The sequence below is a fragment of the Urocampus carinirostris genome, chromosome 13, assembly GCF_059441175.1.
Source record: "Urocampus carinirostris isolate Australia breed hairy pipefish chromosome 13, RoL_Ucar_1.0, whole genome shotgun sequence".
NCBI lineage: Eukaryota > Metazoa > Chordata > Actinopteri > Syngnathiformes > Syngnathidae > Urocampus > Urocampus carinirostris.
In genome coordinates, this window is record NC_142361.1 from 8,648,134 (window position 1) to 8,675,120 (window position 26,987).

The 26,987-nt window shown below is 37.3% G+C and overlaps 1 protein-coding gene and 1 non-coding gene across 3 annotated transcripts; one reads left to right on the top strand and one right to left on the bottom strand.

Annotated features, from left to right (window-relative positions):
- washc2c (WASH complex subunit 2C) lies at positions 1-26,939 on the bottom strand. 2 transcript variants are annotated; one of them, XM_088351253.1, is made up of 31 exons: positions 26,417-26,939; positions 23,956-24,099; positions 23,708-23,872; positions 23,567-23,635; positions 22,986-23,156; positions 22,498-22,591; positions 22,293-22,354; positions 22,155-22,211; positions 21,977-22,066; positions 21,350-21,434; positions 20,248-20,307; positions 19,999-20,147; positions 19,822-19,912; positions 16,126-16,179; positions 15,873-16,049; positions 15,666-15,799; positions 14,521-14,631; positions 14,304-14,393; positions 14,125-14,223; positions 13,915-14,022; positions 13,648-13,820; positions 12,405-12,513; positions 11,914-12,300; positions 10,319-10,447; positions 9,992-10,093; positions 9,812-9,886; positions 9,662-9,712; positions 7,713-7,928; positions 4,466-5,125; positions 3,286-3,457; positions 1-607 (listed from the first exon to the last, which is right to left on the bottom strand). In XM_088351253.1, exons 2-31 carry the CDS (start codon positions 24,097-24,099, stop codon positions 471-473), a joined length of 4,221 nt encoding a protein of 1,406 aa, XP_088207379.1. In that variant the 5' UTR covers positions 26,417-26,939; the 3' UTR covers positions 1-470. The 2 variants fall into 2 exon arrangements, with proteins under 2 accessions (XP_088207379.1, XP_088207380.1); XM_088351254.1 differs by lacking the exon at positions 20,248-20,307.
- trnaa-ugc (transfer RNA alanine (anticodon UGC)) lies at positions 26,916-26,987 on the top strand. Its single transcript has one exon. It is a non-coding gene; the product is annotated as a tRNA-Ala (tRNA).

The window sequence follows — 26,987 nt, forward strand, 5'->3', positions numbered from 1 at the left end:
TTTTAGATCATATAAAATGTTTCTTTTTAGTTCAGAAAAATGACATTTCTTCTCATTGCAGCAAAAGTTAAGAAATTGATAACTATTTCATTCCTGATAAAAACATGGCCAAAAATTAAGACAACAGGTTTTGGAAAAACACTGATTTAACAAAAACATGACATGGCACGTGTAGACAGGAAATCTCAACATGGCACAGCCAAAAAACAATCTGCTGTTAAATTCTCCTGGCGCAGAGCCTAAGCACAACAGTATGCTCATAAAGTGCTATGTATAGTTATCAACAGTACTTGCTAAATGTTACATAAGAATGCAAATGTGACAAATGGATGAATCTGGGAATGCTCCATCAATCAAGGCAGCATAATGCTACAAATATGAATAAATACTTCCGACAGTATGCACAATCAATTCTGGGGTCAGCAATCAAAAATGACTAAGGAGTTCATCGAGTGTTGTACAAATCGGCTTCAATTACTCCCGAAGGCGTTCAGGGGGTCCTCAAATGTTGTGCTGGTTTCTTGGGAGGGAGGAGAAGTCTTTGCCTTCTGAGGTGGAGTCTTGTCCTTTGTTGTCGTTTTGATTGTGCTTGTCGCAAAAATGTCATCTATGAGAGAAATAAGGTTTTATTTTAAAAGGTTTCAAACAGGTAACTCACTAAAAACATGGCTCTGCGCCTCTAAAAAAACTTCCTATGACCCTGCAGAGTAAGTGTGGGAGAATCGTTCCAAATATCGATTTTATTTATACTAAGCAAATACTTCCATACTATTGATCCGGGATCGATAGTGTTGTATCATTTTAACTAGCACAAATATATTGCAGTTAGTGAATTTGAAAATTATACCTACATTTTAAATTTCAAATTTGATCAATTGTAATTACACTATTTGCCCTGTTGAGGTTTTTTTTGTGCAAAATATTGTGCAATGGAAGATGATTTAGTCGTCTTTTTGACATTGTAACATAGTATTTTTGTAATATTGCTGATTCTTTTGGGGGGGGTTGATTCTCTTGACTTTTATCCAAAAACAGTTGTAATAAAAGTATTTTTATTGGCTTTTATACTATTATAGGGACAGTGCGTATTGTTCGACCATTAGATTGCTCTGTACTGGTGGTGAAACAGAAAACTTTTTTTCTAAAAAGCACAAGGAAGAATACCAACTATGGAGACTCGAAGTGACCAAACTTCTCCATGTTTTGTCTTCATAATTTAAACCAATATTGCTTTTTCTTTACGAATGAAGTATTTTACCACTCGGAAGCGCTAAACAGTACATAGTGGTACATTAAAGCATTGTACTGTAGTTATTTAACCAAAAAGAAAATATTTTTAGTGCCTAATATTTTATGGTGTTTTTATTGTAAATTATAAGCTTATTCAAGAAGCGTACAATTATTTAATGGTCATGCCATTTCCAAGCAAAATGGATCCGTATCGGATTAGTAATAATCGATACTACCCTGTATTTACTTGGAACCAATCAAAACCAAAATTCCCAGTTACATCCACCCCTACTGCCAAGCCATGACATTAATTTTTTTACAAATGTAAGGGGTAGGCTATTTTGCCAACTCTCGTCGGCTAAAGACGACATTACAGTTGTTCTGGAATGTGGAAAGCAATCCCTTGCTGCATTGTGTTTAACTTTTCGCGTTTTCGCTACTTCGCAGATTTTCATCATGCTATGCATTCTGAATGGCTCAACAATTTCCCCACCCCTTTCCGACTGTGCAATAATGTTGAGGTATAAGTTTTACACGTACTTTAAATAGCCTGATGAACCTACATTAGGTGCAGGCAATTTTTCTCAAATTCCAGTTTCTTTAAAAGCCATATTGTCAACAATTGCTCCTGATTTGAATTTCCCTACAGGGATGAATAAAGTATCTATCTATCTATCTATCCTGACCCCAAAATGCACCAAATTTCAGATGCGTTCTATTGCCGGCAATGTTGGACTCTTCCACATGTTTCACATTTTTAGACCACAATTTTTTAGGGTTTGTACACCTTTTTCATGGGCAAGTTCAAGAACGTTCTAGGGACTTTCAAACTTTCAAAGGACCAATTTTTAATCTTGCGTGTGCATTTATCATGACAAGATTCCTAGATGTGTAATAAATAGCAAACATATTTGTGGATCTGAACAATTCATGTGGAAACATCTTTGAGACATGTCTCTCCCCACATAGGTGTTGGGTAAAAACCACAGTAATATGTAGCTTACATTTCCAATTGCGGGAAGTTCTTCCAATTACAATTTACCACCATAAACGGTACATTAATTTTTTGCACGGCTTATAATCAATGTCCAAAATTGATATGTAATCCTTGCACTAATACTCACTTCATCATTTCATAGTGCCCCATATAGGTGCAGCATGTAGCAAACAAGAAAAAAAACTTAGTTAAGCTAGTCATTGTCATGAATTACTTTTCATAGGACTGGAAAGAGCAGACTCTTGCATTGTGAAGCGTTGAATCTCCTTTTTTACATACTTTGCTGCATGCTGAGCATGAATTTGTTTGACGTTTTGGCAATTGTTTGAATTTTACATTTACTAGCCACTGTTCATTAAAACAGCAGCCTTCTAGCATCATGGTCTTTTCACCTGTATCTTGAACGAGACGTGTGGGAGGCGATGACAATTCAGATGACACCCCTATACAAACTAATGCCAGTTGTCATCAATCACGAGAGGAAAAAGAAATGCAATGGCACAGCGAAACCAACAAAGCAGGCGTATCGGGGGAATTTTTAAGCAAATTGTCATATTTTTCTTCATTTGATGTGTGGTCTTTAGAGTCAGACTGATGAAATTTAAGGAAACAATTCCAAGCATTTCCAACTCTTCAGGCTAAATTGAAGCACTTTTCAAACCTTGAAAACACAACATTAGAATTTCTAGTATTTTCAAGGCTTTCAAGCACCCGTACAAACCCTGAAAATAACAGCAAGATTATTTTGAAGATTATAATTTGACTTTACACGTTTTTTTTTGTAAAAATATGTTTATAAAGTACCTTACTTTTATTTATTAATCAAATGGTTGCACCTGTAAACAGGTTTGTTCTTTGGTTTCAATGTATGATAGAGTAGTAAATAAATAAAGGATTTTTCTTCACAGATTTTGACGATTGCGGGTCCTTTTTGGAACGCAACCCTCACGAAAAACGAGGGATTACTGTGTTCAAATTCTGCAAACAGGTGATCCACGGGTTTCCCATGATTGTTAAAAGAAGGAACATTTTGTAACATCTGCTTAGCATTTTCTTACCCATGTCGTCGTCAAAAATGGTCATGTTGGGCGCCTTAGGCTTAGTCTTGGGTTTTGGTGTGTAAGAGTCGGTCAGGTCAGAGAATATGTCAACGTTGTCATCAAATAGACTGACATCAATGGGCTTGTCCTTGGCCTTTTTTTGGGCTTTCGGCAAGACGGGAATGTTGTCCTGCAAAGACAAAAATGATACTCAGGTTCATACATACCTGATTCTTCATTCTTTTTAAAATGAAGAAAAAAATCCCATGAAACGGGTCATAGTTTGTGAGCTAGTATTTTTATATTTTATTTTGGGTGAAGATCTTGGGACATTGTATTCAGGAACTTGTTGATGTTTTATAAAAATCTTTCTAACTACTACTGGGGAAAACAACCTGCAAATAAGGGGGGAAGGTTTGACATTTCCAGGCAAAAATAATTGTAAAAATTGATAGCGTGTTTACCTGGATTGGATCAATACCAAAATAAAAAGTATCACCCAACCTTACTTGTAAAGTTTTGTTCTGCTCTAATCCCGTAATATATTCTTTTATCTTTTCCTATCCCTACTATCAATTGATTTTGTATTTTCTAAAATTGAATTATTTATAGTAAAATATATTTTGGACGTCCATAGCATCGAATTATAAGATCTCTTGATACTAATAAATCTGTTCCTGATCATGTTGTTCTTTTAGTGAAACAGTGTCCAAATATTTTTTTAAGAGAGGGTACAAAAAAAACCTGAAAAAGTTTAAACCAAAAAAAAAAACTGTACTTTTTAGCGCCTTCCATTGGTAAAAAAATAATAATAATATTGATTTAAATCATAAGCAAAAATACATGAACTATCACACACACAATTTTAAAAAGATTCATAGGTAAGGAAAATTTACATTTTTCATAAGTAAACTAGCACGTTTTTGTCACTTCGAGTCTCCGTATATGTATTATATCTTTTGCTTTTAAGCACTTGTTTTTCGGTTGTACTACACCATATTGCGACATCTTGCGTCAAATAATGCACACTGTCCATTTAAAGATACGATAAACACTAGTACTGTACTTCTTTTTTTAACTGCCATTTACCACAGTTTCAGTGTAACAAATTAACCATGTGGCAAAATGAAAAGCAAATTCACTGTATCCCTTGCGGTTGTGTGTAGACAAGTCGTGTAATTCAAAGGAATGAAGTCACCTCAAAAATATCCTGCTTTAGAAATGTATCGCTCGCTGTGACGTCCTTGCTACTTTTTGACGTAGCCACTGAGCTGCTCTTTACTCCAAATAAGTCTTCATCGTTTTCCAAAGAGGTTGACTTCCTTGAGGTGTTTGCAGCTGCTTTTGGTTTCACCGTTTGGAAAAGGTCATCGCTGTTGTCACTGAAAAGGGAGGGGGGGTTTTCCAAGTCTGTTTTCGGGACCGGCGCTGCCTGACGTACAGGCTTCTTGCTGGGGAGTTTGGGGGCTAGGGTGGTAGTGACAGAGGTGAAAATGCTGTCTGAAGCAAAAATGTCCTCCTCATCAAAAGGGGGCAACATTTTGTTCTGGTTGCCATTTTTACTCGAGTCTTGTTTCTTGGAATGGTTGGACGAAGGCAACGATGACAATGAAGGTTTGGTGGAGATTGGAGATGGAGGTTGTGTTGGTGAAAGCGTGGACAGAACTGAAACAGAGTTGGGTGAAGGACGATTCTGGCTTGAGTGGTCAGGCGAGGGCGAAGTTTGTGAATTTAAGCTGGAGGAGTCCACAGAAAGTTTCCCAACTAGAATGTCCTCTTGTTCTTCTGTTAATTGTTGAGACGCGCGCCTTGCCGCCCTGGACTGCGGTCTTCGATGTATTGAACCTTTGACGCGATGCTGTGTAAAAAGAGGCTCAGTTAATAAGATATTCATTTCCATTTGACACCCCTGAGACAGACAATCATAAGTCCTGTTATTTTCAGTTTAATGACTTTACCTAATAATAACCTTATGCTACAATTTATGGTGGGGTGCGTTGCTTGAGGTGTCCTTAAAATGGTGAAAGTTAAATATTTTCTCTATTAAGTATGTGTTAATAATGCCAACTGAGTTCAAAGAGCCCTTGTGCTTTAATTTCCATTGCGCCTACAGTGGCTTGCAAAACTATTTGGCCCCCTTGAACTTTGTGACCTTTTGTCACATTTCAGACTTCAAACATCAAGATATAAAACTAATTTCTTGTGATGGATCAACAATAAGTGGGACACAATCATGAAGTGGAACACACTTTATTGGATATTTAAAACTTTTTTAACAAAAAAAAAAAAAAAAAGTGGGTGTGCAAAATTATTACTTTCAGTGCAGCAAACTGTCCGGAAGTTCATTGAGCATCTCGGAAAGATTCAATGTTGATCTAAATGACTAACGATAATAAATGGAATCCACCTGTGTGTAATCAAGTCTCTATATAAAAGAACCTGCACTGTGATAGTCTCAGAGGTCTGTTTAAAGCACAGAGAGCATCATGAAGAACGAGGAACACACCAGGCAGGTCCGAGATACTGTTGTGGAGAAGTTTTAAAATGTATTTGGATAAAAAAAAGATTTCCCGAGCTTTAAACATCCGAAGGAGCACTGTGAAAGGAATAATATTGAAATGGAAGGAGTATCAGACCACTGCAAATCTACCAAGATCAGGCCGTCCCCCTAAACTCTCAGCTCATACAAGGAGAAAACTGATCGGAGATGCAGCCCAAGATCATTCTGGAGAAACTGCCAAGGTCTACAGCTGAGGTGGGAAAATCTGTCCATAGGCAACAATTGGTCGTATACTGCACAAATCTGGCTTTTATGGAAGAGTGGAAGAAAGAGGGAGTAGAAGGAAGCCTTTTTTTAAAGATATCCATAAAAAGTGTTTTTTAAAGTTTGCCACAAGCCACATGGGAGACAAACCAAACATGTGGAAGAAGGTGCTCTGGTCAGATGAGACCAAAATTGAACTTTTTGGCAACAACGCAAGACGTTATGTTTGGCGTAAAAGAAGCACAGCTCATCACCCTCAACACACCATCCCCACAGTCAAACATGGTGGTGGCAGCATCATGGTTTGGGCCTGCTATTTTTCAGCAGGGGACAGGGAAAATGGATAAAATTAATGGGAAGATGGATGGATGGAGCCAAATAATGGATCATTCTGGAAGAAAACCTGATGGAGTCCGCAAAAGACCTGAGACTGGGACGGAGATTTGTCTTCCAACAAGACAATGATCCAAAGCATAAAGCAAAAGCTACAATGGAATGGTTCACAAAAAACATATCAAGGTGTTAGAATGGCCAAGTCAAAGTCCAGACCTCAAGTCACATTTATTTGTATAGCCCTTAATCACAAAAATGTCTCAAAGGACTGCACAGGATTACAATTACAAAATTACACAATTACCTGATCTTAAACCAGCATGTCTTTCGATGTGCAAAAATTATAGAGACATACCCTGAGCGACTTGCAGCTGTAATCGCAGCAAAAAGGTGGCGCTACAAAGTATTTACTCAATGGGACTGAATAATTTTGCACACCCATTTTTTTTGTTTTTTATTTGTTAAAAAAGTTCAGAATATCCAATAAAAGGTGTTCCACTTCATGATTGTGTCCCACTTATTGTTGATCCTTCACAAGAAATTACAGTTTTATATCTTTATGTTTGAAGTCTGAAAAGTGGAAAAAGGTCACAAAGTTCAAGGGGGCCAAATAGTTTCGCAAGCCACTGTATCTGCATTCGTCTTTTATCAGGCCAGTTAACGGCTGAACAAACGGCTGAAAAAAAAAGAAAAAAGAAGAGCCTATTCGAGCGCGACTACTAAATGCCATGTAAATCATGTATTACTCTGCCGCTATGTCCTGGCTTTAAGTCACGATTGCAGCCTTACTTTTTTATACCGGGATCCCCACCTTTCAGATGTCGCATACAGTAGTAATCCCTTGCTGTATAGCAGTTCACTTATCGCAGATTTGCTACTTTGCAGATTTCTATTGTGTGTTCTGCATTCTGATTGGCTAATCAGTCACTCCACCCTTTCAATATGGCCCTCTAAAGATTTTGCATTGCCGACTGGAAAGTAAATGCAGTTTTCCATAACGTCTACATGATGTTGAAAAATTATAATGTGAAGTAAGGTAGATTGTATCCTTAATACAGTTGTGTAGTAAAGCCGCAGGATTATTTTTAAAATTAGAATTTGACAAAACAGAAGTTGTTTGTTAAAAAAAAAAAAAACTTGTACCTGAAAATTGGGTTTGTCCATTGATTTCAATGTATAAGCATATTCAATTAATAACTAAATAAATGAATAAAAGTTTCTACTTTGCGGGTTTTGACCATCATGGGACGTTTTATAAACGCAAGCCCTACGAAAATAGAGGGCTTACAGTATATACATTTCATAAGATTAAACAGGTATAACTGGTAGCAAATGCTACACTGCCCACCTTGTTTGCGCTCTGTAAAGTCGGAACTTGCAAAGGTGTGTCAAAGCTGATTCCCGGCTCACAGTCAATCCGGGCGCCGATTGGCGTTGTAGCAGGACTGGGTGTCATGCTGGTGCTAGAAATCCCAGAAGAGGAACTGGGATCCAGACTCGGGGTCCCTAGCATTGGAGGAGCCGAGCCAGGGAGAAACGCTGCTGGATTGATCTTTAGACTTACCTTGAAAATAGGAAAATAAAAGTATATTGATGTATTTGATATAAGTATATTGATTGGTAGAAACAGCAACATTTGTGTTTAAAATGTGCGCAAACAATACAAAAAAGAGGAATTAAAGGCTGGATTTAGAGTGATCTCATGGAAATTAGCCTGATTAGGTTGTCCCCGACCGTTAATGACATTTGTTGCGGGGGCATACATTAGGGTTTGGGAACCTTTTAGACTCAAAGAACAATCAAGTATTCTTTTCTTTTGAGAGCCACACTATTTATTTTAAAGACTAAATTCAACAAAACATCCAAACGTGATCTCCTGACAAAAGCTCATTCTTGAGCGCGTTCCATTTCACTGTGTCAAATAAGATTAGTAGATACAATTTATGAAATAAGAATAATACCAGATCCCGTGTTCCATATCATCAATCATACCACTTAAAATGTGTATTTCTCCCACAGTTGCGTAAAATCATCGAGGCTCATTTTGACCATCATTTTTGTCTTAAAGGATTCAAAACAAGGTGTCACAAAATACAGCAAACGAGTAGGATACAGATGTATTTATCCCTCCTGTTGTCCTCAGATCAAAATGACCTAAATTACATTTTTTTAACTTTACATTAATGACATTTGAGACCAGCTCAGTGGCCTTGGGGGTAGGGCGCCCACCCCGATACTGGGAGGTTGCTGCTTCAAGCTTAGGCCGGGTCATACACAAGACTTACAACATTGGTACTCATTGCCTCCCTGCTTGGCGCTCGGTATTAGGAGTTGGAATTGGGGGGTCTGGTCACCTAATGACTCCCAACACATCAGTTGGGTTGAGCGAGGGGGCTGGGAATCCCCTCCTCTGTATCAATCTCCCAGAAAGAGTCAGAAAAGACTCTAGCCAACTCCCACTAGGGGGATATGGCTCTGGTATGTATATAATATAACTTTACATTTTATGACTTGTTTTCGATTGGTCCTAACAGTAGAAAAAAATGAATGTTGTTTTTTTTATCGCGTGTAAGCTGTATAAAAATCACAATGTCTTTTAAAATGAGGACAACAAGAGGGTTAAAAAGGTGCGCTAAATGTGCAGTTATCTGACCACTCCCACCTCTCACCCAATCAAATTTTTATTAGTGCTTGGCTGGCATTTGTCTGTTTTTGTAAGTATTTACAGTTTGTTTTGTGGGATTTCATCATAACGGTCTCAACAGTGAGTATACATTGTTTAATGAGGTTCCATCTAAAGGATTCCTTAGAGGCAGGCAGTCAAATTGGGGTCAGGTGGTGTAACACTGTGACTCTAAACTGTAGTTGAAATGTTGCCCTGTATGTTTTGGACTGGACATTTTGCTAAAAACAATGCTTTGGCTTTGCATACAATAAATTTGGTAAGTCACAGAGAGGTTTGCTATGGCCCTTTTTAACTCAGAGCCGGATGTATTATGAAGAGAGCCATGTCCATCTTGCGAGCCATACGGTCTGACCCCGGGCTTACATGAGTGATGCAGGGTATTAAAACTGCATTTTAAATCCATTTTGAAAACGACACAAGGCATGTGACAGCTGAGAGTTTTGTGCAAATGAAGGAGCCCAAAATAAAAATACAAAATTATGAACATCTTGATAGCCAGAGTGCAGACATTTAGGCAATATGTAGATAAGGAAACAAGACAGAAAAAGGAAATGTTGTGCATCACAAAAATTATATAAAATAAAAACTTTTAATGAATAAAAAGGTTTTACTTGAAGTTTGCCAATTCTTGTTGATGGTTCTACAGGACTTGCTGGAGGTTTCTGCATCGGGGGATTACAGTAAATTTATAAATTACGAAAAAGAAACCGGGTTGGTGAGATATCATTTTTTAAAGAAATAACCTGATTAAATGGACTCACCTGATTATCTGGAACAGTTTCTGGCTTGACTGGCATCACCAGGTTATTTGACATATTGGGTTTCTCAGCTACTTTCTGAGAAATAAAAGCCACCCCGCAAAAAAGAGAAAAAAACAAATGAAGCTGGCTTTAATTACATGCTCTAAATTAGATACAATTACATAGAAATTTAATCAGTACCGGGGGCAGAGATTGGGGCTTGCGGGAGCCAAATAGGTCATCATCCTCGTCTTCAGAGAACAGACTTGGCATTACAGCCTTCGCCGAAATGTGCTTGGAGCTCTAATAAACGAAAGAGCTGTTTTTGCTGGAATATCTTTACGTTTTATTTCAGTGCATTGGAAAATGGAGCATTGCTGCATCAATAAAAAAAAACTGAGCATTCAATCTTCATAATGTTGGTGCAGTTTTCATTTATGATCCCAGTGGACTGTACAAGTGTACTTAATGTGACCTAATGAACATATACCGTAAACAGCTTAGTAACAACAGATTAAAAATACTGACCGTGGTTTTCTCAGAGTCTGCAAAGATGTCGACATCAGGATCATTGTCATTTTGTTTGGTGGAACTGAACAACAATTCCTCATCCAGGAACACGCCGGTGCTCTTTGCCTGTGGTTGTTTCTCTGCAGGCTGAAAAAGAAAACACACAATTGTTGTTAGATAATAAGCATGAAGAATATTGAATATTTGAAGTTAGTGAAATAAAATGTCCTAAAAAGTTTAGTCATAAATATTGCAACTTGGGTTAAATTGACCTAACTTCCGGAATTGTATTGCAAAGACAAACACAAATAAAAACAAGAGACTTGTTTTTACTACAATGTATACTCCTCAAATACAAATTTTGAACATCCTAAAAATTGGGCTGGATTAGCTTAGTTTCAAACAATCAAATCAAAATGTATCTGTACATCACTTTTGAAGCAAAGAATTACAACTCAAAGGACTGTATAAATGCATTCAGTGTACAATAAGAGGATAAAATACCCTCCCTTTTCCCCACCCAACCACCTAAAATGCCAAATATACAGGGAGACACATTGATAAAATAAAATATAAACAAAATAAATAATATATAATAAAATAATAAATGGCAAGGCACAGACTAATCGTGAGAAAAAGGGATCTGAGGGAGGCTCATCCACACTGGCAGGAATGGCAGCACATGGCCATAAGAAGGATTTTCAGCCAGCTAATCACAGTTTACCAAAAGGGATGATGAATAAATTTTGGGTTTAAAAAAGAAAAATTACACAGATGTGGTCTTTGTTTATGGCATCTAACCAAAAACTGTGAATTAGTTAAAACAAAAGAAAAACCCACAATCTTTGTGGTGTTGTACAAAAAAAAAAAAAAAAATGTCGGAACAAATGAAATCTATGCGCAGGAGGTCATGACATATTCCTCTTAATTTCAGGTATGGATATCAACTTCTGGCTTTATTTTAATCTAATGTGACTTCATCCAATGAAGTAAATTGCTGTAATGCAAAATATTAAACATATTGTGATTCTATAACATTACATAGAATAGATGTACATTTTAGGTCAGACTAAAAAGGCATAGAAAAAGTTTGCAGTTAAATAACCTGGCGATAGCACCTTCAACAGTCCTCGCTGTGGGCCTCTCTGTAAAGCTCAGTTCTAATTTTCAAATACTCGCTTGAATTCAATGGAGTATTTTATTCATATTCCATAAGTTAAAACAATACAACTGATAACGATTATACAAAATATAAAAGCAAAGTCAATGTTTTATTATTATAATTAAGATTTACTCTTCAATTTAAACAACATTCAGTTTTTGTCTCACAGTTTAACGTTATTTTTAATATTTTGACAGGATTGTCAGGTCATTATCATTTACCAGTCAATCACAAGTGATCACAGCATATCGTCCATTGGTCTAAGCAGTGTATCGGATAATTTTTTACTCAGTTTGGGTTATTTTTGACGAAAGTGTTTGAGATCAAATACGAGTACAGTAGCTGTTGTTATTCTTGATAAACAACAACCAAAAAAAGAGTAATATGCCTTTTCTTGTTTGTAACTACTTAAGGTACGCATACATTATGGCATACAAAATATTACACAAACCTTAACAGCGTTTTTGTCTGTAGCTTTACTTTGCGTAAAAATGTCATCCTGCACATCTTCTTCATCCTCATCAAACAGACTCAGAGTGTTTGTTTTTACTTTTTCTTGCGTCTTAACATTCAACAGTGGGGCTTTGTTATTGTCATCATTTTCATCCGACATGGTCTTTGCTGTTTTTTTGGTCAGAACATCGATGCCCCCGAACAAGCTCACAGCTCCAACTGGCTTCTTCTTTGCTTCAGGGGTCTGAGATGATGACTGTGCTGCCTCTGGGAGCTTCACCACTGGTTTCTTAGGCACTGAGGGTTTCTGTGGCACTGATTGAGTTGCTTTGACTTCCTTGTTGGCATCTTCAGAATCTTGTGTTTTTTCTAACAGGGAGTTGGGCTGGGAATCAACAAAATAAAATAATAAGCATGGTTGACTAAATAATGAATATCGTGCAATGGTTTATTGATCAGGAGACAATTTGTTTTCCATATTTTACTCACTATAGCTGCAGTGTTTGTGGTTTCATATGAATTGCTTTCAAACAGGGATCCTTTCTCCTCTTCGTCCTCATCTTCAAATAAAAGGCAAACTCTGTGCGGTTTCTTTTGACTGAGTGAAGTGATAGAAAAAACACAATTCTTGACATCCATTATTGAACAGTGAATGTTTTATGACTAAGAGTTCAGTATGGCCTCTGGACACAGCTCTTGAAACTGATCCAATAAGGAGCAACACTAGCAGGACTCTTTAAGTACAGTAATAGATTTTGATTTGCAACAACAATCTTGCTCGCTATCTTTACTCCAAATATGTCTTCAAAATCGAGTTCACAAGCAGTCAGTGTCCACTGGTTGCAGTTTGCGCATGCAAACAACTACTATGCTTTAAAAACGTTTTGCATGAGCATTCCTTTAAAGTTACAGTAACTCAGATTTTAGGTGTATAGTAAGTGCTTACGTATCATCCCGAAGTTTCTCGTATCTCATACCTTTTAACCGCATCCATTGCTTCCCATATAAATGACTGCAATTCTCCTTATTAATCAATAATAAACCTTAAAAACACAAGTGGGCAACTATTTACTCTCATAAAGACAGGCAATGTAGAATATCGCGACAATATTAGCAATCTACGGCGACGTTGTCGTTCGCTACGAATGACCAAGATTGTCCAGATAAAAGCTGAAACGTGCAACACGAAATCTGCCTCATTTTTTTCCCCGTATAATCATTTTTATATGGCGTACACAGCTTGAAACGATAAAAAAAAACTTATAAAATAAGGGGAAAACGTACAAATTGACCAGTGTGCCCGATCTCCATCAGACCCCCTTGCAAGCCTCCCAACCCTTTCCTCCATACCACGCATAAACCTCCATTATGATTACTTCCTCCGTGATAAGTGCTCATTTAAAAAACCAAAAAACAAAAAAAAAAACCTTTCATAACGTTAGTATCAGTTAGTTTATCTTATTACGGTATTTTTATGTTCAATTATTTGAATGTGTATTAGTGATCAGGGAGATGTGTTTTATAGCTATTTAGGTTTCACTTGAATGCTTGAAGGAAGAACGGAAAGGACCGATTAGTTTTGAATTATTTTATATTGGGAAAATGTGCTTGTTACACAAGCAGTTCGAGCTACAAACACGATATTGGAACGAATTAAGGTTGTCTGAAGAGGTACCACTGTATGCAAAACTTAACACAAAAATCTGTGAGAACAGTCACAGGATTTTAATACCTCGACTCTTTAGCAGGGGCAAAAAGATCGTCTTCTTCATCTTCGTCGAATAAACTGCCTTTCTGCAATGTCGTGACCTTTTGAAACATAGAAGGGGCGCTGACGCACGGTTTCATTCCTCCTGTCGGAGTCTTCTGCTTGGCAATGCTGGTTTGGGGGCTGATCCACTGACCCTGGCACAATGTAAAAAGTTTACACATCAATTGCTGACTGGATTATATATATATATATATATATATATATATATATAGTTTTCCGCTTGTGTACCTCATCATCACCAAAGAGAGAACTGGGGGCAGCTTTACTGGATTGCGGGGTGAATGTTTTATCCAGATTCGGTGTTGGCTTCAACTTAGAAGCAGATGCAAAGAGATCCTAGAAGAATATTTAACAAGAAAAAACCCAAAACATTAAATCCATAACTTTTTTCGGGAGCCACTTTTAGGAGAAATCAAAAAGAAAAGCATTTCTTTTCACCTCTTCATCATCATCGAATAAGGACACCTGAGGCTTGCCGATTTTGCTCTGACTCAACGTGTTGGGATGGGACTGACTCTTAGGGATAGTCGGCAATGTCTAGAAAGATAATTAGAACTGAAATGAATATCAAAGATGCACACATATAAGAAAGAAATAATCCTTTATTTTACTCTTACTTGCGTGTCTTCATCATCAGAGAACAGACTACTGGTGTGGGATTTTGGGGGTTGTGTAACAGTAGTTCCAATATCCTGAGCCAGACCATTCTAAAGAAAAACTCAGTTAAAATTTTACAGAATTAGAACTTTCCTTTTGAATATTAAAACTCTAAAAAAATTCAGGTCGACACTAAATTCTCATTTTTCTTCTCATGAATTAAAAACATAGCCAAACCTTCTCAGATTTCACTGACTCATTGCTGTGGGAAGTCTGTCGTTTCCTCAGGCCTTCAGAGAGTAAGCTTTTTGTTCCAGGACCAAATAAAGAGATGGCCCCTATGGGCATCTAAACATTAAAATTGAATCTTTAGAAAAACAGGACATTTTTAAAACAAATAGCTATTCATCAATACTGTTGTTGATCTGTTAGTATAATTTTGTGCTTGTATTGTTTGCATTGTCTGCATCTCCTCAAACAGCAAAATCATGAGAAAATTATCCTTTGACTTGATAGATTGGGATGAGGGTATATGCTGATGAATATCAAAATATTAAGTGTAGAAAGTGCTTTAATACGTAATTCGATCAATTACAACTTTTGACTACATTACCAAAAAAGGAAAATTAAAGTTATTTAAAAAGAATATAGCAAAAGAAAATATTCATAATTATATTGCACAGGCTCCTACTAATTGAAAGACAGTAGTCTGATTGTTATTGCAATTGTTGAAGAAAAAAACAATAAACTCCTTTTATTCCATTTCATTCAGGCACAAAGGACTGCTTGGAATTGGTCATGTAACATATTCATGCCTGTGCAGGCCAAATTCTGCAAAATGTGTGAATAGAGAAAATACATCAATTAACATCTAAAGTCCTCTTTTCTGAAAATGTAGTACTCCTCAAATGGCTAAGTTAAGACTTCACAATGATGATTGTTTGGAAAAATATGCCCTGTAGTCTATTTGTAAATATTTTCAAACTAGCTACAACTAAACACCAAAATTTACCTTATTTTACAGACTTTGAAGCACACCTGATTATAACACGCACCCTCAAAATATTACTTTAGGACAGGGTACATGGTATTGAAACGACTGTAAGAATCATGGCTGCATTTTAAATAACCTCAGAAAATAAAAATAACTTATTTCATAGAAAATACATACAGAAGAATATGGTTTTGCAACTAGCAATTACCCTAATTCATTCAAATATGGTTAAAGATACATAGAAGCATTTCATCGTGAATATGCATTTCTAGTTTTGTTTCCTGTATTTCTGGTCTAAAGGGTGCATCGGATTATAGGGCTCACTTTCAAATTTCTGGCAATTTTTTTGTTTTTTTAGGTGCGCCTTATAGTCCTGACTTTACAGTACCTTTTTCTCAGGTTGTCTAACAGGCCCATCCTCCTTATTATGAGCTGCCTTCTCACTAAAGATGTCACCATCTTCTTCATCATCATCTTCAAAAAGGTCAAGGACCTTTTTTGGTTTAGATTTTACTGGGGGAGCTGAAAAGATAAAATGAAAATGGCATACAGATTGAGAAGTGGAACTCAAAAGAGATTAAAAGTGACCGCCTACCAGGGGAAGTTTTTTTAAGGCTTTTGCCGCCAAAGATATTATCTTCGTCCTCTTCCTCTTCGTCAAACAGCTTCCCGCTGATGGAGGCTGGTTTCGGGGTGACACGTGTCTTGTTGGTCGGTGCTCCGTTTTCTGTACTTGCCGTTTTGTCACGAATTTTACTAATTAAGTTATTGTCTGTTTTAATAAAAAGCAATCTTATGAGTAACACAATCAAATAATAAACTGTAATATTCAATCAGGCAGTAATTACCTGGAAATATTGACACAGCACCAGGTGGAATTTTCTTGATGGCTTTGTCAGGTTCTTCAAGAAGGAAAATAGCAAACGTGGTCACATTGTAAGATGACAATATTGTTAATATACTGTGAAGAAAATAAGTATTTGAATACCCTGCTATTTTGCAATTCCTCCCACTTAGAAATCATGGAGAGGTCTGAATTTTTTATTGTAGATGCATGTCCACTGTGAGAGAAATAAACTAAAAAGAAAAATCCAGAAATCACAATGCATGTTTTTAACAATTTATTTGTGTGATATAGCTGCAAATAAGTATTTGAACACCTGTGTATCATCTAGAATTCGAACCCTGAAAGACCTGTTATTTCGCCCATTAGAAGTCCACCTGCACTCAATGTATCATCCAGAATCAGATGCACTTGCGTGAGGTTGTTAGCTGCATAAAGACACTTGTCTCCCCTATACAATCAATCCCTAAGGAGCATATCAAGGTTTTAGCATGGCCTGGCCAATAGGGTGGTCCTTATTTTTCGACTTTTAAAATTTCATGCTCTGACCCCTTGAATATGTTCCAATATATACAAAACGTAATTAGGCAAAGTTTCATCAAAATCAAAGGATATTTAGAGGTCGCTCAAGGCCTCTGAAATTTTGGTATGAAAAATAAGGATTTTTCGCACATTATATCAGACCTAGTGTACAAAGTTACTTGTAACTTTTCTTGTGTTACAATTATAAGCAATGGACTGAAATTGGATGTTCTAAAACGCCGTACACATAGGGTTAAGATTTCCGTTTTTTCTCGAAAATTGCCAAAATTTTATCATTTTGGGAAATTTCAAAGTCGTTGAGCTACCTCTAAATATTATCCAAATTGTTCAAAATTGCACACAGTGTGTTTTTATCGATATATGAACATATGCGGGGGGTCAGAGCCCAATATTTAAAAAAAAAAAATTTCGACCCCTATTAAGGACCACCCTACTGGCCAATTTCCAGACCTGAACCCAATCGAAAATCTTTGGCGGGAGCTCAAACGTCGTGTTTCTCAGCCCAGAAACCTGACTGATTTAGAAAATATCTTTGTGGAGAAGTGGGCCAAGATCCCTCCTGCAGTGTGTGCAAATCTGGTCAAAGACTACAGGGAACGTTTGACCACTGTAATAGCAAACAAAGGCTACTGTACTAAATATAAAAATGAATTTTCTCAGGTGTTCAAATACTTATTTGCAGCTTTACCACACAAATTGTTAAAAAATCATGTAGAGTAATTTCTGGATTTTCCTTTTTAGTTTCTCTCCCTCTCACAGTGGACATGCACTTACGATGAAAATTTCAAAACCCTCCATGATTTCTAAGTGGGAGGAATAGTAAAATAGCAGGCTGTTTAAATACTTATTTTCTTCACTGTAGCTACATATATGTTTTTCAAGCTTTTTTTAAGCCGAGGCACACTTTTCATTGAATTCTTAAGGCACCCGGTCCATCAAAAATTTTTAAAATTAGTTTCTGGAATCATTTTTTTCAAACTTGAATCATCACATTGCTTGAATTGACAGTTGTTCCTATTATTTGTGGTTACAGTGGGTCAGGAGGTAACACGGGTTATTTATTTTAGATAATGACTTTTCTTTCATCTTGGATGTTACTAAATTTAGACATGTTAAGTTTTTCTACCTTTCCATCTTGATTTTCTGGAAAAATAAATACCGTACTTCAAAAACTTGCTAAAGATATCTGCAAGTAGAATACATTTTTTTTTCAAGCCATCCTGACTTTTTTTTGTAAAAGAAAAAAAATAATGATTAATATCTGCTAAATGATGTGCAAGATTATTATTTTGTTTGGTTGGTTGGTTTTCTCTACATTCAAAATGTGTTAAGGTACTACAGGCACCAAATTCTGAAAGTTTGCATAGTGTTCTCCATTCAGGCCTTGGTGTTGTGGAATGCTCTTCCACCTGAGATTTGATCTGCAACCTCAGTGGAACAGTTTAAATCTAAGCTTCTTAAAACGCACTTATATTCTATAGAACATGAAAGACCTATATTTAATGTTGACAATATCTGTATTTCGGGCGGCAGTAGCTCAGGAGGTAGAGCGCTCGTCTTGGGATCAAGGGATCCCAGTTCGAATCCCGGCTTGTCCATGTTACATGTCGAAGTGTCCTTGGGTAAGACACTGAACCCCTAATACCCCCGATAAGCAGGTTAGCTTCTTACATGGCTGCAATGCAAGGCCGCTATTGGGAAATGTGGAGCACTTTGTAAAGCGCTTTGGGAAGTCATTGACTTGAAAAGCGCTATATAAATGCAGATCATTTCATTTCATGTATTGCAACCTCTATTGCAGCCTGTTCATCCTGGAAGAGGGATTACCTCATGTCCCTTCCTTCTTCTTTTCCCTCATGCTGCGGTTATTGAGTTTTTCCTTGCCCTCTTGTAGGTTTTAGATCAGGGGATGGATCTTCGGGGATGAACAAAGTATCTATCTATCTATCTATCTAATCTGTAGTTTGCGATGATCTGTGGTCTGTGAAGCCCTTTGAGGCTGCTTGTGATTAAGGGCTATACAAATAGACATGACTTGACGTTTTTTTTCTTTTTGCAGAGAAATCTTAAGCAGCCTTATAAAACAACATAAGTTATTAAGCCTACCTCATAAGCATAATAATTAGAATATACAAAAGAAATAAATATTTTGCTGCCTCTTACCTGCTACTCACTGAAAAAAATGCAAGACATTGATTAATAGTATGCTTTTTTTTTAAATTTGGCAGTTTTCTGGCGGCACACCTTTGTGCCCAGCCACATTGGTTGAAAAACAAACATATATGATAAATGAGAAAACAAAAACATTGCACATCATCCAGCCTGGGTTTACAGTTTGTTTTTGTTACCACTGTGATGAAACAAAGAGGCCTGAAATTCCATTTAACTAAAAAGAAAGTAGGACAAATCAAAAATCCAGAAGCTTTTTGAAACCAATCATGCATGCATAGTCATCAATAGCGTTGGCCACCATGGCCAAATGATCAAGTACAACCTGGATTCTCACTCCTTATAAGGAGGGCATCATGGACAAGTAATGAGGTACACCCCAGGTAAGCCTGAGAAGCCCTTAGATTCTTGCAAGCAATTCTAATACCGGCATTGCAAAAACAACCACAAATACGATACATACTTCAATTCCTGCAAGAAACACCATCTATGGCAAGAGCCACAAGTACAGCAAGCACTATTAGAAGTACTTAAAGTCTGACAAGTACAATTACAAGCGCAACAATTGCTGCTACTAGTTTTATGACCGTACCTGTACTACTTCAAATACTGCTAGTGTTTAAAAATGTGTCCTTGCACCTTGCAAGAGTTCCCAGTTCCCTTCAAAATGTCCTTGGGGATTTATTGTATACATTACTGTCCATGTGTTTTTCTGCATTGCCCACTTCTATGGACAGTATCGCAACGATTTATTATAAACCCTTGTAGTGTTAGGCACACCACAGGAAATGGTGCCCCTACGACCCTAGTGGTTAGTGGTTAAGGGATATATCCATTCATTTATTCCCATCCCATCCCAACGTTACTAATACTATTCACAGTTCCTTCTCTTCTGACATAGTACAATGAAAATTAGCCACAGTTTATCTGACAAGACTCAAAAGACCACAACAAGAAAATGTAAGCTAACAAGATATTTTTACTTTACCTGCATTTTTTGTGGTGGTTTTGAAGCTTTCATTTGGAGACTTTTCTTCTTGGACAACATTAGGCTGTGGTAAATCAGAGAACAGATCACCCTGCATGGCAAACAACAAAAATACACAGATTTGAATGCTGCCATATCATTTTTACAGCAAACAAATGGTAAAAATATGATGTTTACTTCATCATCATTATCATCAAAGAGGCTCCTCCCTCCACTGAAGAGGCCACCTTTCCCACCAAATGGCGAGAATTCATCATCGTCGTCTTCATTGTCATCGTAATCCATTTTCGGCGGTTTGAACATGTCGTCGCTGTCATCATCAGCCGCTGGAAGAATCAAGAAGAACTTGAGTAACATGACTGATTTGGATCAAAAATATGATATGCACAAAGGAACAATGAGGATGAATGAAAAGGATATCCGTACCATGGGAATTAACAGGCTTTGCTTCTTTCTTGCTTTTAGTTTTCTTCCTTGAGGACAACGCTTTAAAGATTTTGATGAGAAGAAATCATCCATGAGTGTGTGGGTGGAAAATGATTCCGATTCAAATTAAGATGAAAAATGCAAGGGAGACTAAAGGAGGACCAAAAAAACAAGTACAGTGGAACCCCGGTTTTCGAACGCCTCTCAGTTCGAACAAATCCGAGTCCGACCAAAAATTTTGAGAAATTCTTGCTTCGCTGTTCGGTTAAAAAAATCGGAGTTCTAACGCCGGTAATGCGTGAGTGCGTACGCTAGGGTGGGATGCTGAGCGGCGTACGGGTGTAGATTGCTCTTTTCCTGACCAACTGTTATTGCGTGCGGACGTGCTTTGTTTTGCTTTCGCTTTTAATATAGGTGTACCAAGTGTTTTAGCCCCTAATTATGCCTTAGAACAAAGTCAGTGCAAGCAGCAAAGTTGCTACAGGTGAAAAAAGAAAAGTAGTGCGTAAAACTATTGCATTTAAGAAAGAAATAAGAGCAATATATGAAGGAGGTGTGCGAGCGCCTTCTGCTGACCACGACAAAGGTAAGAAATCCTATTCATAATTCTTTTCTTTATCCTTTTTATTTTTATACATTCATGTTAGCGTAATCTTTCGTACGAAAGACTACAATAACGCGAACGAACGATTAGCCTGGGTTAGCTTTAAGTTTACGTTAAACATTAAGTAAACATTCAGGGTGTTGGACCGGAGCCCAACATTGAGGGTGATGGAACGCAGCCCCCTTTCCAATGAACCGCTCACCACTTGTTGTGGAGACCCGGGTGCTAACTGACTTGTTAACTACCTGATTTTTTTATTTTTACACGTTCTTGTTAGAGTAATCTTTCGTGCGATTAGCCTGGGTTAGCTTTAAGTTTACGTTAAACATTCAAGGTAAAAATTCAGGGTGTTGTAACAGATTAAAACAATTTACATTATTTTTAATGGGGAAAATGATTTCGGTGATCGAACAAATAGGTTTTCAAACAAATCGGTTTTCAAACAGGGTTCTGGAACGGATTATGGTCGAGAACCGAGGTTCCACTGTAACAACTTACAGTCTCGATCTCCGGTGGGTTTGCTAACCAGTTCGCCTTTGATCCTGGCGGCTAACTCATCAGCAAAAGATGATGGACCTGCACTCTAAATGGTAACGGACAACACATGCATGTTAAGTTTCTACAAGCACAAAATAAATAAACACATCAAACAAAATGTATTTGGAGAGCACTTTTCATGTATTGATTTGCTATTCAAAATTTGTGAAAGCATTCAATGTAAAAATATCAAATTAAATCCTCCCTTTTACTCAACAAACAACACAGGATGCCAGACACACAAACAATGGTTGAATTAACCTAAAACTAGATAAATAATAAAGATAAAAAAATAATTCTGTCACCATGTGCCTCTAAGGGAGAATGTGTTTCATTTAATGTGCAAGTGCTAAACCATGTTGATTTTGTCAAGAAAGTAAATTTTTTAAAGCCAATTGCTGAATACGAAACTCAAATCTCCTAGATTTCATGATTCCCAAAAATGCGCAACTTGGCATCGTTAGATGTGGTTTGATGCGAGCGGTCACATAAAGCAGTCCCTTCAGTGAAATGGAAGAGATAATATCTGTGTCCTAGAACGTGGGCTGCCATGAAGGACTGTATTGGGGGGGAGAGCCTTAGGCATACCTTAGCATCTTCCTCCTCCTTGTCGGACTCTCCAAATATGTCAGAATCATCGTCATCCTCGTCTTCTTCATAGCTCACCATCGATGACTTCTGTGCAAAAAAACAACAACAGAAAAAGATAAAATTTTCTATGGAATAAATGTATCCATTCTAAATAATTACAATATTGTTACTGTACCTTTTTAATATTTCCGTGCTGCTCGCCTTCTTCCTGCATAAAGTCCTCATCTGAATTCTGTATATTACAGTATTTTTCACATTACAAAAGGCAAAGAAATATTTCAAAACATCAAAACAAAAGGCAATAGGATCTCACATCGGCATCCTTGCCATCCTCGCTGCCAATCATGCTGTCTCTTTCACTGTCCGCTGACAGCTCTGTTTGAATAAACCATTGCCATACATGAACAGGCTAATTACTGCTAGAAATGTGTAATAATCATTATATTGTAACATTTATATTTACACAGTTTGGACATTAATGGCAGACACTACATAAATATTGTAATGGAATGCATCACCGTCACTTGACAGGTCACCAAGGCCGACGTCTTCTTGTTCCATGAAGGCCTGGGAGCCAATCAGAAAAGGGAGAGGCCTGTCCACATATAAGTCCTTCAGAAAGAAAACATTTTTTTATGAAATACAGCATATTTATTGGGTAAAATACTTTTTAATAAGGGACAAAAGCAAAGGAGATTTCATAGGATACAGTTCCTTTTCGGACTATTATTGTCAAATGTTGTTCATTGTTTTGACTTTTACATCATTGCCGCCAACCGTCTATCATGTTGCTCTTCTTTAAAATCCCACATCCCTTAAGGCGGATCTGTTTTTGTAATCTTGAAGATTTATTAAAAGGGGGCTCAGAGGAGGGTTTCAGGATGCAGTGGAATAATCTGAAACCTCTTCTCCTGGTCCTCCTTGTAAATTCAAAATCCATTGATGTCTTCTCTCCTTATTTTGAGTGTCTACTAAAGTTTAAACTTCACGATACTAAAAACAACACCTTAGGCTCCAGGATCGCTTCCAATTTGTCATTAGCGTCCTCATCTTCGGAGTCAGAATTTCCGGCTTTGATGTCCAGATGTTCAAAAGCGGAGTCCAGCACCTTCAAACCGTACGTCACTGCTTCCTGCATCTTCGGGATCAGATCAGCTTCTTTCTGCTCACGTGTTCTCTGTTAAAAAAAAGGAGTAGATTCAAGTGAAATACTAAACTGGCGTAGTTGGGCAACAGGTTCCCCGCTAGTGGTTACTTTTTCATATCACAGTTATTCTCCAGCTCCCTCTAGTGACAAGTGAGAGAATCAGTTTATTTCATTTTTACATACCGTACTTATTCGTGTATAACGTAGGTTTTACCGTTTTTGTGTAATAATCGAACAGTCGAAAAAAAATATTGCTGACTACAATCGGAAAAAATTTAATGCAACAGGAATCGAACCAAGGTCACAGCGGTAAGAGTGCCTGAAACTAACCATTAGATCAGTGATACTGTATGGTTGAAACATGCATATTAACACTGAATATTATAAAACACGTTGCTGTTGCTTTTTAAATTAACTTTCAAGCAACCTCTTGATAATACCTGATCAACCTGCTTCTCCATGGGATCTGCCTTGGGTGCTGGCTCCTCAACCTCCTCATCGTACACTCTCTGAAGCAGGAAATGAAAAGCTGTCAAAAGTAACGCTTACTAAATACCACAAAGCCGAACTTCAAACGTTACATTTTCGATAAATTGTGTATTGGAGAGCATTAAGAAGTCGTTGAAAACCGAATGCAGGCAGCTATCCGTGGCCTTAGTTTCTTGGATTAAGCTGTCCAGCTGATTCTCTATCTCATGAGTCCTGGACAGCATTCGTTGAGAAAAGTCTTGAAGGAACAACAAAAGCTGTAAAGAAAGGGGAGTGTTAGTTAGCTTAAAAGTTATTAGTCCATTTTGTTTATAGTGAGCGTTTTCTTCTTGAACATTACCCCAGAGTCAGCTGCGAGTGACCAGTGGGCGCTATTCTGCCGCATCTCATCAAGGGTCCATGGCCTCTCCCAAACCTGAGCATCAGTACTAATGTTCTCACTCTCATCTGGCCCATTGGACATATCATCTGGCATTCCGTTCATCTGTGAAGACAAGTCAGTGGATGTCAGTTATCGAACAAGTAGACTAATTATCATGTTCAGACAAAAAATACGTCTAGTGGACTGTCATGACCAGAAAATTGTGAGCAAAATGTCAGCATGCTGTAGTTGAATGACTTAGTAAAATCAAATCATAATGTATTTGTAAAGCACTTCACAAACACTGAAATGCAACTCAAAGTGTTGTAAAAAAACAATATCCCTCATGAATACAGTAGTGTTAAATTGCACTTGAGTTATTTTGGTGCAACTGAAATAATTAAAATGTTATAAACTCCCAGGCCCTAAAAAAAATCAAATGGCCTTGAGATTCTAAAAGATGGGAGCACGCAAAAACATTACAAACGGAAAATTCTAAAGAATAGAAAAAGTTGGCCACTTGGTATAAAATGAGTCTTATCAATTTTAATTCTTAATCATTAGAATAACTTACATAGTTTCAAATAGCTATCTGAATGAATGAATATGAACAAAGCCAAGAGGGTGTATGTTAAGTGAACTCACATTGGACACCATTACAACAACATTTTTCTTATCAATCAGTCATTAATTTGTGTGTCATGTTGAAAACTATAGGCTTCTGTCCAGACACAGGAACATTTTATTTGGAGTTTTTCTGCCATCCTCTGTGTCATTTTCACTCCCACGCCAGGTTTATTTGTTGTTGTTTATTTGTTACTTTATTCCCTGCAGTGTCCATTTCTGGGGCTCTTTTTTAGTTTTAGCTTTGTCAAGTTTGTTTTACGTTTCTAGATTATTGTTTGGATATTTTTTTAGTGTATTTTCTACCCCTCCTGTTTGTTTGGTACTTTGGTCCTGATTTTTGTGAAAAAATACCGTCCTCTTTTTCGGAAAAAAATAAAAATAAAATCTGTTATGACTTGGTGGTAGTGAGGGGCCCATGTGGAGGAGGCGGGAACTGCAAGCAAATGTTATCAAAAAGAGAAACTCAAAATGACCCGACAGTTTGCTGAACTAAAATGTCATTTTTTAATAATCAGGATGAAAGGGGACAGGTGTCTGATCATTGTACACACATGCCCAGTTTAAAATGCCAGACGCTAACAGCGTTTTTATTTCGTGATTGGTCATTAAACATGTTTTTTTTTAGGGATTCTGTTGACTTGAATTTTTTACATTATTTGTACATCTGTAGATCTTATGTTTCCTGTATTTTTCCAGGGATAATGTAATTTACATAACTAATGTGAAGTGTATTCTTGTGTTCCATAATTATTAATTGTTGTTGCACTTGTTGTATTTCAGAGGTTCTGAGTTGTTTGACAATAAAGTTGCTTGGTATGAAAAAGTTTAGGCTTTAAATAAGTTAAAAGTTTCTTGCACAGTAAAAAAAACCAATACTATTAGGATTTATTAGAATAATTGATTTAAGACTTGTGCATTACCAGCTGACGTTTTCTTACGTCTTCTAGCAGGCCTCCCTGTCGCCAACTCAAAATCTAATTTGGCTAAACCAACATATTTATTTCCATCTGGTATGCTAGAGGCCAAGACTTCAGAATTGTTTTTGAAGGCCCCAGCAGATTTATAAGCCTGTTAACAACTAATGTGATTGGTTAAATGCTTGAATATGAAAAGCAGTATGGAAGCTGACGGACAATTTGAAATTATTAAACACGTACTAATTGACAAAGATATAATTCAAATCACATCAACCTGGTACAAAATTATAATATGGCATACACAATTTGAAATGATCAAGAAACCTATAATACACAGCGAAAGAGTATAATTCGACACATATGGTTTTCAAACATTGAGAATTTTAATGTTAAGTGTTTTAGACAGTTGGGATCAGGACGAAATGAATAAATGACATGGGTCTAATCGTATTTGTTGGCATCAAGGGCAAATGCCTCAAATTTGCTGCTCCACATTTCACATGAAAACCAGGCTGATATTAGTGCGTTCAAAAGTTTGTAAATGCTTTCACGCCAAACCAACCAAACTCTTGGCAGAATTTACACGTCAATACGTTACAGCTTCGAAAGCTCAGATCATATGTGAAGGAAATGATTGAAGCTATTTGACTCCGTTAAGCTACTCATAAGTATGTTAAGCGAGGACAATTCGGCACAGCGTAGCATAAAAACAAGCGAATTACATTTTGGCTTGCCTCTTTGAAAAAAAAAGTTCAAACGTTTTACCTAACAGGGTACTACTAAGTGAAGTGGCTGTTTAGTTAGCAACTAGCTAAACTTAGCTAGCTAACATAGACGTTACCAGTCGCAAAGAACAACGCGTTATGCATTCCCTCGCAAATCAAAATTACGCTTACCTTGAACACGAAGCACTCTGGACTGCGACGAGAAGAGGACGCCAAACAAATAATCGATTATGTTAAATTTGGCCTTTCCCTCATTGGTCTTCTGACAGGTCAGCCATGTTCTGTCTGCAGACAGTCACCTGACTGCGGTCGCTAGGCAACCGCGGCGAAGTGCGACCGAGTAGAAGCGACACAAATTCTTGCCCGTTCTTTGGCGTTATTTTACGCGTCTCTCACTCGTTAAATATGTCACGCTTTAAACATTTGATTGAACGTAATTGACATGCACGCGTTTACGATTTAGTGAACGTGGTTGTCAAACTCAGATTTTTGTGATCTTTGCTCCTCCCTTGATTTATCAAAGGGCACACTGTGTTGCCGGCAAAATCGTCAGTGCGCATGCGTATTCGCACCGAAATGGCTACAGGTCAAACCCATTCAAGCTATCAGTTTCAGACTTCCTCTCGCTGGTAGTAGAAATTAAAGTGTATTGTAGTCCTTCTCTAACCACGGGGATGTAGCTCAGTGGTAGAGCGCATGCTTTGCATGTATGAGGCCCCGGGTTCGATCCCCGGCATCTCCA